Source organism: Hyla sarda, chromosome 3 (genome assembly GCF_029499605.1).
Source record: "Hyla sarda isolate aHylSar1 chromosome 3, aHylSar1.hap1, whole genome shotgun sequence".
Taxonomy (NCBI): Eukaryota; Metazoa; Chordata; class Amphibia; order Anura; family Hylidae; genus Hyla; species Hyla sarda.
Genome location: NC_079191.1, coordinates 436442433 through 436456971, shown reverse-complemented (window position 1 = coordinate 436456971; position 14539 = coordinate 436442433). Strand labels below are relative to the sequence as shown.

At 47.0% G+C, this 14539-nt stretch overlaps 1 protein-coding gene across 4 annotated transcripts in view; it reads left to right on the top strand.

The window, feature by feature from the left end:
* Positions 1-14539, top strand: part of TOGARAM2 (TOG array regulator of axonemal microtubules 2) — a 112405-nt gene that overhangs the window by 70186 nt on the left and 27680 nt on the right. For all 4 annotated transcript variants that reach the window (XM_056568565.1, XM_056568563.1, XM_056568564.1 and 1 more), the window contains exons 8-9: positions 393-553; positions 4373-4673. In XM_056568565.1, the coding sequence (XP_056424540.1) occupies positions 393-553; positions 4373-4673 (462 nt within the window). The remainder of the gene's footprint in view (positions 1-392; positions 554-4372; positions 4674-14539) is intronic.

Sequence of the window (14539 nt, the reverse complement as noted above, 5' to 3'; positions counted from 1 at the left end):
ATAGCAGCAGTATACAGATAGAGCTGGAGGGGAGGTGTATAACTTCTATATATACTGATCCCATAGAGATAGCAGCAGTATACAGATAGAGCTGGAGGGGAGGTGTATAACTTCTATATATACTGATCCCATAGAGATAGCAGCAGTATACAGATAGAGCTGGAGGGGAGGTGTATAACTTCTATATATACTGATCCCATAGAGATAGCAGCAGTATACAGATAGAGCTGGTGGGGAGGTGTATAACTTCTATATATCCTGATCCCATAGAGATAGCAGCAGTATACAGATTCTTCCTGCTACACTTCTGTTGTGCTGGCCATATTTCCCTGCACAGTAGATGTGGATACAATATGATAATACGCTTTGTGTTTCTACCTCCTCACACACAGACGCTGATCAAACAGACAACCGTGCCATAAACGCTATGGACGCCGCCATGGATCCGATCCCTAGAAAAACAACCGAACCATCTGCAGCCAAAGACACTGATGCCAGACCGCTACCCCAGCTAGTCAACGGAGAAGAGGAAGGGAAGGAGAACAATACGCGGGTAGGTCATTTACTGTGAGAATATTCTGGAGTGCAGATCACTTGGTATCACCATGAGAATAATGGAGGGGCAAGCTGTGCATAACTAGCTTGCCCCCTGACTGGTGAGCAGTAAGAGGTTAAGAAATATACAGGCAAGGTTTTTAGCCCCCTACCCCGCCTGTAAAACTTGCCAATGGCTACAGTGGTATGTCCCATGGGTGGGGGGGAAGGAGTGCACCAATCAGGGGTGTAATAGTTTCCCGGGCTTTCAGAGGCCCTCCCCTGGGTATTTATAGCTGTGGTGCCTCCCTTCCCCCCTCAATCTGCCCAGGACCCGGAGTTTTGCCCTCCCTCCCTCCCTTTTTGTATCTTTGTTTATTGTAAGTCACAGCTTGGCGATAAGAAGACGGTGAAAGCGGGGTCAACCCGGGGTAGACCTCCACACAGGACAGTGTGGCAGCACCTCTCGGGTTGGTAAGAAGCCAATCGGTGTCTTTGTTACAGTTAAATTGTTATTTATATAAGTAATTTTATAAATAAAGCTGTGGCCGATCCCCACCCACGGAAAAGTTAAATTGTTGTTGTGTCAGTTATTATTTAAGTATTTATTGTAGTAAGGGGGAGGGGTAGTTATAGCCTGCTAGGAGCTAATTGGGTCTCAGCAGTCTGTTTAGTTAGTGCAGAAATAACTGCAGTACCACACATGACCACACGAGGCTCACTTTCTTATAGCTTGTCTTTAGTTTGTGAATTATTCTAGGCCAGGATTGACATATACTGTATTGTTACTTGCAGGAAATATTTATATTATTTATTGTAGATTCAAAAACCAGATGAAGAAAATAAGAATTACTTAAGACCAAGGAATGGCAAAAGAGAAGACCTATCTGCAGTACCTCTCATGACCACACGAGGCATATTTTTTTTTTATTTGCTGCACTGAAGTTTATAGATTGTTTGGACCAAACAATATGAACTTCTTAACCCTTGTCATAACTATTTGGAAAAAAAAATCAGTACTTATTATTCCTTATTATTTTCCGTACACAGGGCTGTATGAGGAGCATTTTTTGTGCTGTAATCCGTTTTTTCCCGGTTCTGATATATGAAGTGACCAAAAATCAGAAATTCTGGACTTTGGTATTTATTTTTTTACCACATTACCGTAGGGTTTCATTAACATTATATTTTCATATTTCGGGCATTTCCGCACGTGGCCATATCACATATATTTGTTTATTTTTATTTTACATTTTTTAAAAAAAATTGGGAAAAAAGGAGTTTTTTTTAATCTTTTATTAGGGGAGGGGCTTATTCACATTTATACATTTTTTTAAAATAATATTTTACAATTTTTTTTAGTCCCCATAGGAGATTATTACATGGAATCTTTCGATTGCATACACTGTTCAATTCTAGGCCTATGGCACAGCACTGATCAGTGTTATTGGTGCGCCATTACTACAGCCTGCCATAGAACAGCATTGATCAGTGTTATTGGCGCTCCATTACTACAGCCTGCCATAAAACAGCATTGATCAGCGTTATTGGCGCTCCATTACTACAGCCTGCCATAAAACAGCATTGATCAGTGTTATCGGTGCTCCATTATTACAGCCTGCCATAGAATAGTATTGATCAATGTTATTGGTGCTCCATTACTACAGCCTGCTATAGAACAGCATTGATCAGTGGTATCGGCGCTCTTTTACTACAGTCTGCCATAGAGCAGCATTGATCAGTGTTATTGGTGCTCCATTACTACAGCCTGCCATAGAACAGCATTGATCAGTGTTATCGGCGCTCCATTACTACAGCCTGCCATAGAACAGCATTGATCAGTGTTATCGGCGCTCCATTACTACAGCCTGCCATAGAACAGCATTGATCAGTGTTATCGGCGCTCCATTATTACAGCCTGCCATAGAACAGCATTGATCAGTGTTATTGGCGCTCCATTACTACAGCCTGCCATAGAACAGAATTGATCAGTGTTATTGGTGCTCCATTACTACAGCCTGCCATAGAACAGCATTGATCAGTGTTATTGGTGCTCCATTACTACAGCCTGCCATAGAACAGCATTGATCAGTGTTATCGGTGCTCCATTATTACAGCCTGCCATAGAATAGTATTGATCAATGTTATCGGCACTCAATTACTACAGCCTGCCATAGAACAGCATTGATCAGTGTTATTGGCACTCCATTACTACAACCTGCCATAGAACAGCATTGATCAGTGTTAACGGTGCTCCATTACTACATCCTGTCATAGAAAAGCATTGATCAGTGTTATCAGCACTCCATTACTACAGCCTTCCATAGAACAGCATTGATCAGTGTTATCGGCGCTCCATTACTACAGCCTGCCATAGAACAGCATTGATCAGTGTTATTGGTGCTCCATTACTACAGCCTGCCATAGAACAGAATTGATCAGTGTTATTGGTGCTCCATTACTACAGCCTGCCATAGAACAGCATTGATCCGTGTTATCGGCGCTCCATTACTACAGCCTGCCATAGAACAGCATTGATCAGTCTTATTGGTGCTCCATTACTACAGCCTGCCATAGAACAGCATTGATCAGTGTTATTGGTGCTCCATTACTACATTCTGCCATAGAACAGCATTGATCAGTGTTATCGGCGCTCCATTACTACAGCCTGCCATAGAACAGCATTGATCAGTGTTATCGGCGCTCCATTACTACAGCCTGCCATAGAACAGCATTGATCAGTGTTATTGGTGCTCCATTACTACAGCCTGCCATAGAACAGAATTGATCAGTGTTATTGGTGCTCCATTACTACAGCCTGCCATAGAACAGCATTGATCCGTGTTATCGGCGCTCCATTACTACAGCCTGCCATAGAACAGCATTGATCAGTCTTATTGGTGCTCCATTACTACAGCCTGCCATAGAACAGCATTGATCAGTGTTATTGGTGCTCCATTACTACATTCTGCCATAGAACAGCATTGATCAGTGTTATCGGCGCTCCATTACTACAGCCTGCCATAGAACAGCATTGATCAGTGTTATCGGCGCTCCATTACTACAGCCTGCCATAGAACAGCATTGATCAGTGTTATTGGTGCTCCATTACTACAGCCTGCCATAGAACACCATTGATCAGTGTTATCGGCGCTCCATTACTACAGCCTGCCATAGAACAGCATTGATCAGTGTTATCGGCGCTCCATTAGTACAGCCTGCCATAGAACAGCATTGATCAGTGTTATTGGTGCTCCATTACTACAGCCTGCCATAGAATAGCATTGATCAGTGTTATTGGTGCTCCATTACTACAGCCTGCCATAGAACAGCATTGATCAGTGTTATCGGCGCTCCATTACTACAGCCTGTCATAGAACAGCATTGATCAGTGTTATCGGCGCTCCATTAGTACAGCCTGCCATAGAACAGCATTGATCAGTGTTATTGGTGCTCCATTACTACAGCCTGCCATAGAACAGCATTGATCAGTGTTATTGGTGCTCCATTACTACAGCCTGCCATAGAACAGCATTGATCGGTGTTATCGGCGCTCCATTACTACAGCCTGCCATAGAACAGCATTGATCAGTGTTATCGGCGCTCCATTACTACAGCCTGCCATAGAACAGCATTGATCACTGTTATTGGCACTCCATTACTACAGCTTGCCATAGAACAGCATTGATCAGTGTTATCGGCGCTCCATTACTACAGCCTGCCATAGAACAGCATTGATCAGTGTTATCGGCGCTCCATTAGTACAGCCTGCTGAGACTGTATAATTTAATCATTTTAATATATTTTTAATATTTATTAATTGAATAATTTATTCCAGATAATCACAATATCAAAGTCTGCACAAGACAAGATGAGACAAAAACAGCAAGAAATGGAAAATTATAGGAATGAAAAGAGGAGAAGCCAACAACAGTTGGGGGACAAACTACAAGGGACCACAGCAGAACTGGGGACCATAACCTCATTTACTCTGAGTGGGATCAGCACCGTCCCCCCCAGCTCCGAAAAGAGACGAGGACAGAATATCAGTCTGAGTAAGTGGGTGAGCCGCCCGTCCTTACCGAGTATCCCCACAGTGAATCCGGACACGGCCAACGCTGATTTTCGCCACTCATCAGGTATGTGTCATCTGATCTGTGCTTATAGCACTTCTATATACTCTACACAGGAGACAGTATTATAGTAGTTATATTCTTGTATATAGGAGGCAGTATTATAGTAGTTATATTCTTGTATACAGGAGCAGTATTATAGTAGTTATATTCTTGTATATAGGAGACAGTATTATAGTAGTTATATTCTTGTATATAGGAGCAGTATTATAGTAGTTATATTCTTGTATATAGGAGCAGTATTATAGTAGTTATATTCTTGTATATAGGAGAAGTATTATAGTAGTTATATTCTTATATATAGGAGCAGTATTATAGTAGTTATATTCTTGTATATAGGAGCAGTATTATAGTAGTTATATTCTTGTATAAAGGAGCAGTATTATAGTAGTCATATTCTTGTATATAGGAGCAGTATTATAGTAGTTATATTCTTGTATATATAGGCAGCAGTATTATAGTAGTTATATTCTTGTATGTAGGAGCAGTATTATAGTAGTTATATTCTTGTATATAGGAGCAGTATTATAGTAGTTATATTCTTGTATATAGGAGGCAATTTTTATTAGTAAAAAACAAACAGAAATGTTACAGTCTATTCGACCAAAAAAATAACAACAAAACAATAATCAAATATCAAATCATACACTTGTAATACAAAATAAACTTAATAATAACTTAGAAAGAGTCCATTGCTTCTAATGGAGAAAAAAAATGATATATATATATATATATATATATATATATATATATATATATATATATATATATATATATATATACCGTATATACTCGAGTATAAGCCGAGTTTTTCAGCACGATTTTTCGTGCTGAAAACACCCCCCTCGGCTTATACTCGAGTGAACTCCCCCACCCGCAGTGGTCTTCAACATGCGGACCTCCAGAGGTTTCAAAACTACAACTCCCAGCAAGCCAGGGCAGCCATCGGCTGTCCGGGCTTGCTGGGAGTTGTAGTTTTGAAACCTCCGGAGGTCCGCAGGTTGAAGACCACTGCGGCCTTCAACATCATCCAGCCCCTCTCACCCCCTTTAGTTCTGAGTACTCACCTCCGCTCGGCGCTGGTCCGGTCCTGCAAGACTGTCCGGTGAGGAGGTCGTCCGGTGAGGAGGTGGTCCGGGCTGCTATCTTCACCGGGGAGGCCTCTTCTAAGCGCTTCGGGCCCGGCCTCAGAATAGTCACGTTGCCTTGACAACGACGCAGATGCGTCGTTGTCTAGGCAACGGCTCTATTCCGGGCCGGAAGCGCGGAGAAGAGGCGCCCCCGGTGAAGATAGCAGCCCGGACCACCTCCTCACCGGACCACCTCCTTACCGGACAGCCCTGCAGGACCGGACCAGCGCCGAGCGGAGGTGAGTACTCAGAACTAAAGGGGGTGAGAGGGGGCTGGATGATGTTGAAGGCCGCAGTGGTCTTCAACCTGCGGACCTCCGGAGGTTTCAAAACTACAACTCCCAGCAAGCCCGGACAGCCGATGGCTGCCCGGGCTTGCTGGGAGTTGTAGTTTTGAAACCTCTGGAGGTCCGCATGTTGAAGGCCGCAGTGGTCTTCAACCTGCGGACCTCCGGAGGTTTCAAAACTACAACTCCCAGCAAGCCCGGACAGCCGATGGCTGCCCGGGCTTGCTGGGAGTTGTAGTTTTGAAACCTCTGGAGGTCCGCAGGTTGAAGACCACTGAGGGCGAATGATGAGAAGAGGATGATGAAGGGGGGGGGGGGGGATGATGAAGGGGGGGGGTGTGGGATGATGACAAGGGGATGATGAAGGGGGGATGTGTGGGATGATAAGGGGATGATGAAGGGGGGATGTGTGGGATGATAAGGGGATGTGTGGGATGATGACAAGGGGATGATGAAGGGGGGATGTGTGGGATGATGACAAGGGGATGTGTGGGATGATGACAAGGGGATGATGAAGGGGGGATGTGTGGGATAAGGGGATGTGTGGGATGATGACAAGGGGATGATGAAGGGGGGATGTGTGGGATGATGACAAGGGGATGATGAAGGGGGGATGTGTGGGATGATAAGGGGATGTGTGGGATGATGACAAGGGGATGATGAAGGGGGGATGTGTGGGATGATGACAAGGGGATGATGAGGATGTTAATGACGGGTCTGGATGATGACAGGGGGGGATGAGGTATTTCCCACCCTAGGCTTATACTCGAGTCAATAACTTTTCCTGGGATTTTGGGTTGAAATTAGGGGTCTCGGCTTATACTCGGGTCGGCTTATACTCGAGTATATACGGTATATGCCATAAAGGCGAATCAATCTATATATACACATTCCTCCATAATGAACGATTTTTTTCATCCTTCCTGACCTCCAAACATTTTATCCACCTCAGTTCTGTCAGGATCAGGTCTACTGCTCTCCTATCATGGAAGGGTTCGCTGTAGATGGAGACTCTGGTCCTGGTGTGCCAGTGATAATACTTTATGACAGATATGATGATGTATAAGGTCTCCTGGTCAATGTCACTCACAGTAGATGGTACACCGTAAATGATTTCCGGGTATTTTAGGGTCTGTAGTCTCGGGATCTTTAACTTTCCGGATATCGTCTGCCATATGTGTCGCCCTCCCCAGCACTCAGATATAAAATGCGCCATTGTCTCCTCCTCCTGACACCCTAGGGGACACTGGCGATCAGACACACTTAGGTATCTTAAATTTCCCCTGACAAACAGTTTCCCGTGTAAGGACAGCCAGGCGATGTCATGGAGCTTTTTCGGTAGCCTCACACTATTCAGAAGCCGCAGGCTGACCTGTAACATGGCAGTCGTACAGTCCCTCAGAGCTGGCTGCAAACAGAAGAAGGACTTACACACCCTGACATAAAGGTCCTTACGGGACTTGCTCTCTATATAGGACTTCTCAATGCGCCATCTCTTCAGACATCTGAGTCCGTATTCCAGGTACGGGGGGAGGTAGTCACGCGTCCATCTCCCCCTCTTGAGACTGCCGCCTCGCACCCAAGACTCTGCAAAAGGCAATATCCAGTCCCTGATACTATTCGCCCACAGGGAGCTGTTGTTTGAGTCCAGGCAACCAAAATTAACTTTTAGAAACATGGAGTCAAAGAACACCCTTGGATTCAGCATATCCAACCCACCCTCTCTCCTCTGTAGGTAAGTGATCCCTCTTTTTATTGGGTTCAACCTGTTCCCCCAAAACATTTGGAAGAACAGGCTAAAGAGCCGAGCGGAGAAACATTCTGGCAAAGGAAAAACAACAGAGACATACAAGAAGACGGGGACCAGGTAAGTCTTCAACATTGTAACCCTTTCTCTATAGGTCAGCCTCCAGTTCTTCCACCGCTGAACCTTTGCATTTCCGATTTCCAACTTCTCTTCCCAATTGAGTTTGGCATTATCGTCCCTCCCAAATTTGACCCCTAAGATTTTAATATAGGTGGAGGCTCTCACAAATTGGGGCAGATCAAAGTCTGGATCAGAATCAGATACCCAGAGAGCTTGACTCTTCTCAAGGTTGACCAGAGACCCTGAGGCCTCCGAGTAACTTCTGATGGCTGCAGACAACATCTCCACCTCACGAGGCTCAGATATCACTATGGTCACATCATCCGCATAGGCAACAACACTCAGGGGCAGGCAGTGGGGGACCGGCACCCCCTGAAAACCACACTCCTGCAGTGACCTCAGAAACGGGTCTAAGGCGAATACATACAGCAGCGGGCTCAGTGGGCAACCTTGTCTCACCCCCGCCTCAACCCTGAAGGTGTCACCCTGCCAACCATTGATCAGAGGAAAGCTCTCGGCCTCACAATACAAAGTCTTCAGCCAATCGATGAATTGTCCCGGAATACCGTACTTTGACAAAGTGGCCCATAGATACTCGTGATCTACTCTGTCAAAGGCTTTAGCCTGGTCAAGACTGACAACATATCTCCCACACCTCAGGGCTTTACATCTCTCAAACATCTCCCTTATGGAGATCACTGCCCCAGAGATGTTCCGCCCTTTTACTGTGCCATACTGACAGCCTGCCAACAGTGCCGGGGACAGACAAACTAACCTAGAAAACAGAATTTTTGCCAGAATTTTCCTGTCGACATTCAAGAGGGCAATTGGCCTCCAGTTCTTGATGTCACTCGGCTCTTTACCTTTAGACAGCAGAATCAGCGAGGACACTCTCATGGATGGAGGCATCAGGTGACTTTCTAGACAATTTGTGTAAACATCCACGAGGATTGGAGCCAAGAGGTCTCTGAATGTCTTATAGAATTCTGCTGTTATCCCATCTGGACCTGGTGCCTTCTTCACATGTAACTTATCAATGGCCTCTTTAACCTCCGCCACTGTCAATTCTGCTGTCAAAGGAGAAAAGTCCAAATCATTAGTATCAGGGAGCGGAGTTGCCTCCAAGAATTGGGTCATCTTGTCTCTATCCAAAACCTTCCTCTGAAACAAGTCAGCATAGTACGATCTCACCACCCCCAGGATACCCTCCCGAGATGCCTGCAAAACACCCTGGGAGTCAGTGAGACCGGTGACAGATTTATTTGCCACCCGCTCCCGGCAATTCTCAAAGGGATCAGGAGACCCTAAGGACCCATAATCACGTTCAAGAACCAGGGAGGTATACCTGCTGTACTGATACTGCCTTATCTCAGATTTCAGCCGGTCTATCCTTTGTTGGTCCCCACCCGCCGAATATAGTGACTCCAATTCTTTGCGCAGCTTGAGATACTGGCCATACTTACTCTTCCCCTTTTTAAAGGACAGTCTCTTTAAAAGGGTTCTGATCTCATCCTTGACATCCTCCCACCAGGCGGCCATATCATCATAGAAGTCCACCCTCTCTATCTGGCTCTGCATAAGGGAATGAACACATTTCTGGACATAGTCATCCTCCAAGATACTGGAGTTTAGCTTCCATAATCCCCTACCAATATCTGGATGCTTAGCGGCTCCTAGACAGAAAACCAAGGCCATATGGTCTGAATATGGGACGACTTTCTCACACATCTCACTGACCATTTCTGCAGGACTCACAAATGCCATATCAATTCTACTGCTCCTGCCAGAACATGAGTACGTGAGTTTTGGCTTTCTACCACCCCATGTGAACACATCACACATACCAGCCTGTAAAATCATGTTATTCAGGACTCTGGAGTCCCTGGCCACCGCTCTACCTGAGGACCTGTCACCTGATGTTCTAGTGACATTGAAATCCCCGGCCATGACTACAGGAACAGACGTAAACATATACGGCTTGACCTCTTCAAACAACTGGACTCTTTCTGCCACTGTCTGCGGGCCATAGATATTTATGAGCCGGAGCCTTCTACCATGGATAGTGATCTCCAGGATTAGACACCTTCCCATGATGACCTCTGTCATCCTATGTACAGTCACATCCATGGTGTTAAACAGTATGGCCACCCCGGCATAAGGTTCCACAGCCAGTGACCAGAAAGAAGGTCCAGATGTCCATTCCCTCTCAGCCTCACGTAAGTGTCCCAATGTAGTCAGGCGCGTCTCCTGCAAAAAGATGACATCTGCGTCCAGATATTGTAGATGCTCATAGACTATGTGTCGTGTCCTCCTCACTTTAATACTGTTTGCATTACTTGAAATAAGTTTTAAAGTAAACCCAGCCATGATAAGATAGCACAAGGAAAAGAGCAGAGACCTGATCCCCATCATCATAAGTCAGTGTCACGATGCCGGCTGGCGGGTAGTGGATCCTCTGTGCCAGAGAGGGATTGGCGTGGACCGTGCTAGTGGATCGGTTCTAAGTCACTACTGGTTTTCACCAGAGCCCGCCGCAAAGCGGGATGGTCTTGCTGCGGCGGTAGTGACCAGGTCGTATCCACTAGCAACGGCTCAACCTCTCTGGCTGCTGAAGATAGGCGCGGTACAAGGGAGTAGACAGAAGCAAGGTCGGACGTAGCAGAAGGTCGGGGCAGGCAGCAAGGATCGTAGTCAGGGGCAACGGCAGGAGGTCTGGAACACAGGCTAGGAACATACAAGGAACGCTTTCACTGGCACAATGGCAACAAGATCCGGCAGGGAAGTGCAGGGGAAGTGAGGTGATATAGGGAAGTGCACAGGTGAAGACACTAATTGGAATCACTGCGCCAATCAGCGGCGCAGTGGCCCTTTAAATCGCAAAGACCCGGCGCGCGCGCGCCCTAGGGAGCGGGGCCGCGCGCGCCGGGACAGGACCGAGGGAGAGCGAGTCAGGTACGGGAGCCGGGGTGCGCATCGCGAGCGGGCGCTACCCGCATCGCGAATCGCATCCCGGCTGGAAGCAGAATCGCAGCGCCCCGGGTCAGTGGATCTGACCGGAGCGCTGCAGCGGAGAGAGTGTAGCGAGCGCTCCGGGGAGGAGCGGGGACCCGGAGCGCTCGGCGTAACAGTACCCCCCCCTTGGGTCTCCCCCTCTTTTTAGGGCCTGAGAACCTGAGGAGCAGACTTTTATCTAGGATGTTGTCCTCAGGTTCCCAGGATCTCTCTTCAGGACCACAACCCTCCCAGTCCACTAGAAAAAAAGTTTTCCCTCTGACCTTTTTAGAGGCTAAGATCTCTTTGACAGAGAAGATGTCCGAGGAGCCGGAAACAGGAGTGGGAGGAACAGATTTGGGAGAAAAACGGTTGAGGATGAGTGGTTTAAGAAGAGAGACGTGAAAGGCATTAGGGATACGAAGAGAAGGAGGAAGAAGAAGTTTGTAAGAGACAGGATTAATTTGACACAAAATTTTGAAAGGACCAAGATAGCGTGGTCCCAACTTGTAGCTAGGGACACGGAAGCGGACATATTTAGCGGAGAGCCATACCTTGTCTCCAGGGGAAAAAACGGGAGGAGCTCTTCTTTTCTTATCCGCGAACCTCTTCATGCGTGATGAAGCCTGTAGGAGAGAATTTTGGGTCTCTCTCCATATAATGGAAAGGTCACGAGAAATTTCATCCACAGCGGGCAGACCAGAGGGCAAGGGGGTAGGGAGGGGGGGAAGAGGGTGACGGCCGTACACCACGAAAAATGGGGATTTGGAGGAAGATTCAGAGACTCTGAAGTTATACGAGAATTCGGCCCATGGAAGGAGATCTGCCCAGTCATCCTGGCGGGAGATAACAAAATGTCGCAAATAATCACCCAAGACTTGGTTAATTCTTTCTACTTGTCCATTGGACTGGGGATGATATGCAGAAGAAAAATTTAATTTAATCTTGAGTTGTTTACAGAGAGCCCTCCAGAATTTAGACACGAATTGGACGCCTCTATCCGAGACGATCTGCGTAGGCAATCCGTGAAGACGAAAAATGTGTACAAAAAATTGTTTAGCCAACTGAGGCGCTGAAGGAAGACCAGGAAGAGGGATGAAATGTGCCATTTTGGAGAATCGATCAACGACCACCCAAATAACAGTGTTGCCACGGGAAGGGGGTAAATCAGTAATAAAATCCATACCAATCAGAGACCAAGGCTGTTCGGGGACAGGCAGGGGATGAAGAAAACCAGCGGGCTTCTGGCGAGGAGTCTTATCCCGGGCACAGATAGTGCAGGCTCGCACAAAGTCCACAACATCCGTCTCCAGAGTCGGCCACCAATAGAAGCGGGAGATGAGTTGCACAGATTTCTTGATGCCCACATGACCAGCGAGATGGGAGGAGTGACCCCATTTGAGGATTCCGAGGCGTTGGCGTGGAGAAACAAAGGTCTTTCCTGGAGGAGTTTGCCTGATGGAGGCTGGAGAAGTGGAGATCAGGCAGTCAGGTGGAATGATGTGTTGCGGAGAGAGTTCAACTTCTGAGGCATCCGAGGAACGAGAAAGAGCATCGGCCCTAATGTTCTTATCGGCAGGACGAAAGTGAATCTCAAAATTAAATCGGGCAAAGAACAGAGACCACCGGGCCTGGCGAGGATTCAGCCGTTGGGCAGACTGGAGGTAGGAGAGGTTCTTGTGGTCGGTGTAAATAATAACTGGAAATCTTGATCCCTCCAGCAGATGCCTCCATTCCTCAAGTGCTAATTTAATGGCTAGAAGCTCTCGATCCCCGATGGAGTAGTTCCTCTCCGCCGGAGAGAAGGTCCTAGAAAAAAAACCACAAGTGACAGCATGCCCGGAAGAATTTTTTTGTAAAAGAACAGCTCCAGCTCCCACTGAGGAGGCATCAACCTCCAATAGGAAGGGTTTGGAAGGGTCAGGTCTGGAGAGCACGGGAGCCGAAGAAAAGGCAGACTTGAGTCGTTTAAAGGCGTCTTCCGCTTGAGGAGGCCACGACTTGGGATCGGCATTTTTTTTGGTTAAAGCCACGATAGGAGCCACAACGGTAGAAAAATGTGGAATAAATTGCCTGTAATAATTGGCGAACCCCAAAAAGCGTTGGATAGCACGGAGTCCGGAGGGGCGTGGCCAATCTAAGACGGCAGAGAGTTTGTCTGGATCCATTTGTAGTCCCTGGCCAGAGACCAAATATCCTAGAAAAGGAAGAGATTGGCATTCAAACAGACATTTCTCAATTTTGGCATAGAGTTGATTGTCACGAAGTCTCTGAAGAACCATACGGACATGCTGGCGGTGTTCTTCTAGATTGGCAGAAAAAATTAGGATATCGTCCAGATATACAACAACACAGGAGTATAGCAGATCACGAAAAATTTCATTGACAAAGTCTTGGAAGACAGCAGGGGCGTTGCACAGGCCAAAGGGCATGACCAGATACTCAAAGTGTCCATCTCTGGTGTTAAACGCCGTTTTCCACTCATCCCCCTCTCTGATGCGGATGAGGTTATAGGCGCCTCTTAAGTCCAATTTAGTAAAGATGTGGGCACCTTGGAGGCGATCAAAGAGTTCAGAGATGAGGGGTAGGGGGTAGCGGTTCTTAACCGTGATTTTATTAAGACCGCGGTAGTCAATGCAAGGACGTAGGGAGCCATCTTTTTTGGACACAAAGAAAAATCCAGCTCCGGCAGGAGAGGAGGATTTACGGATAAAGCCCTTTTTTAAATTTTCCTGGACATACTCAGACATGGCAAGAGTCTCTGGGGCAGAGAGAGGATAAATTCTGCCCCGGGGTGGAGTAGTACCCGGGAGGAGGTCGATAGGGCAATCATAAGGCCTGTGAGGAGGTAGAGTCTCAGCTTGTTTTTTGCAGAAAACATCCGCGAAGTCCATATAGGCCTTAGGGAGACCGGTTACTGAGGGAACCACAGAGTCACGGCAAGGGTTACTGGGAACCGGTCTTAGACAGTCCTTGGAACAAGAGGGCCCCCAACTCTTGATCTCCCCGGTGGACCAATCCAGGGTTGGGGAATGAAGTTGAAGCCAGGGAAGTCCAAGGAGAATTTCCGAGGTGCAATTGGGGAGGACCAAAAGTTCAATCCTCTCGTGATGAGATCCGATGCTCATTAGAAGGGGCTCCGTGCGGAAGCGTATGGTACAGTCCAATCTTTCATTGTTTACACAATTGATGTAAAGGGGTCTGGCGAGACTGGTCACTGGAATGTTGAACCTGTTGACGAGAGAGGCCAAAATAAAATTTCCTGCAGATCCAGAGTCCAAGAAGGCCACGGTAGAGAAGGAGAAGGCAGAGGCAGACATCCGCACAGGCACAGTAAGACGTGGAGAAGCAGAGTAGACATCAAGGACTGTCTCACCTTTGTGCGGAGTCAGCGTACGTCTTTCCAGGCGGGGAGGACGGATAGGACAATCCCTCAGGAAGTGTTCGGTACTAGCACAGTACAGGCAGAGGTTCTCCATGCGGCGTCGTGTCCTCTCTTGAGGTGTCAGGCGAGACCGGTCGACCTGCATAGCCTCCACGGCGGGAGGCACAGGAACAGATTGCAGGGGACCAGAGGAGAGAGGAGCCGAGGAGAAG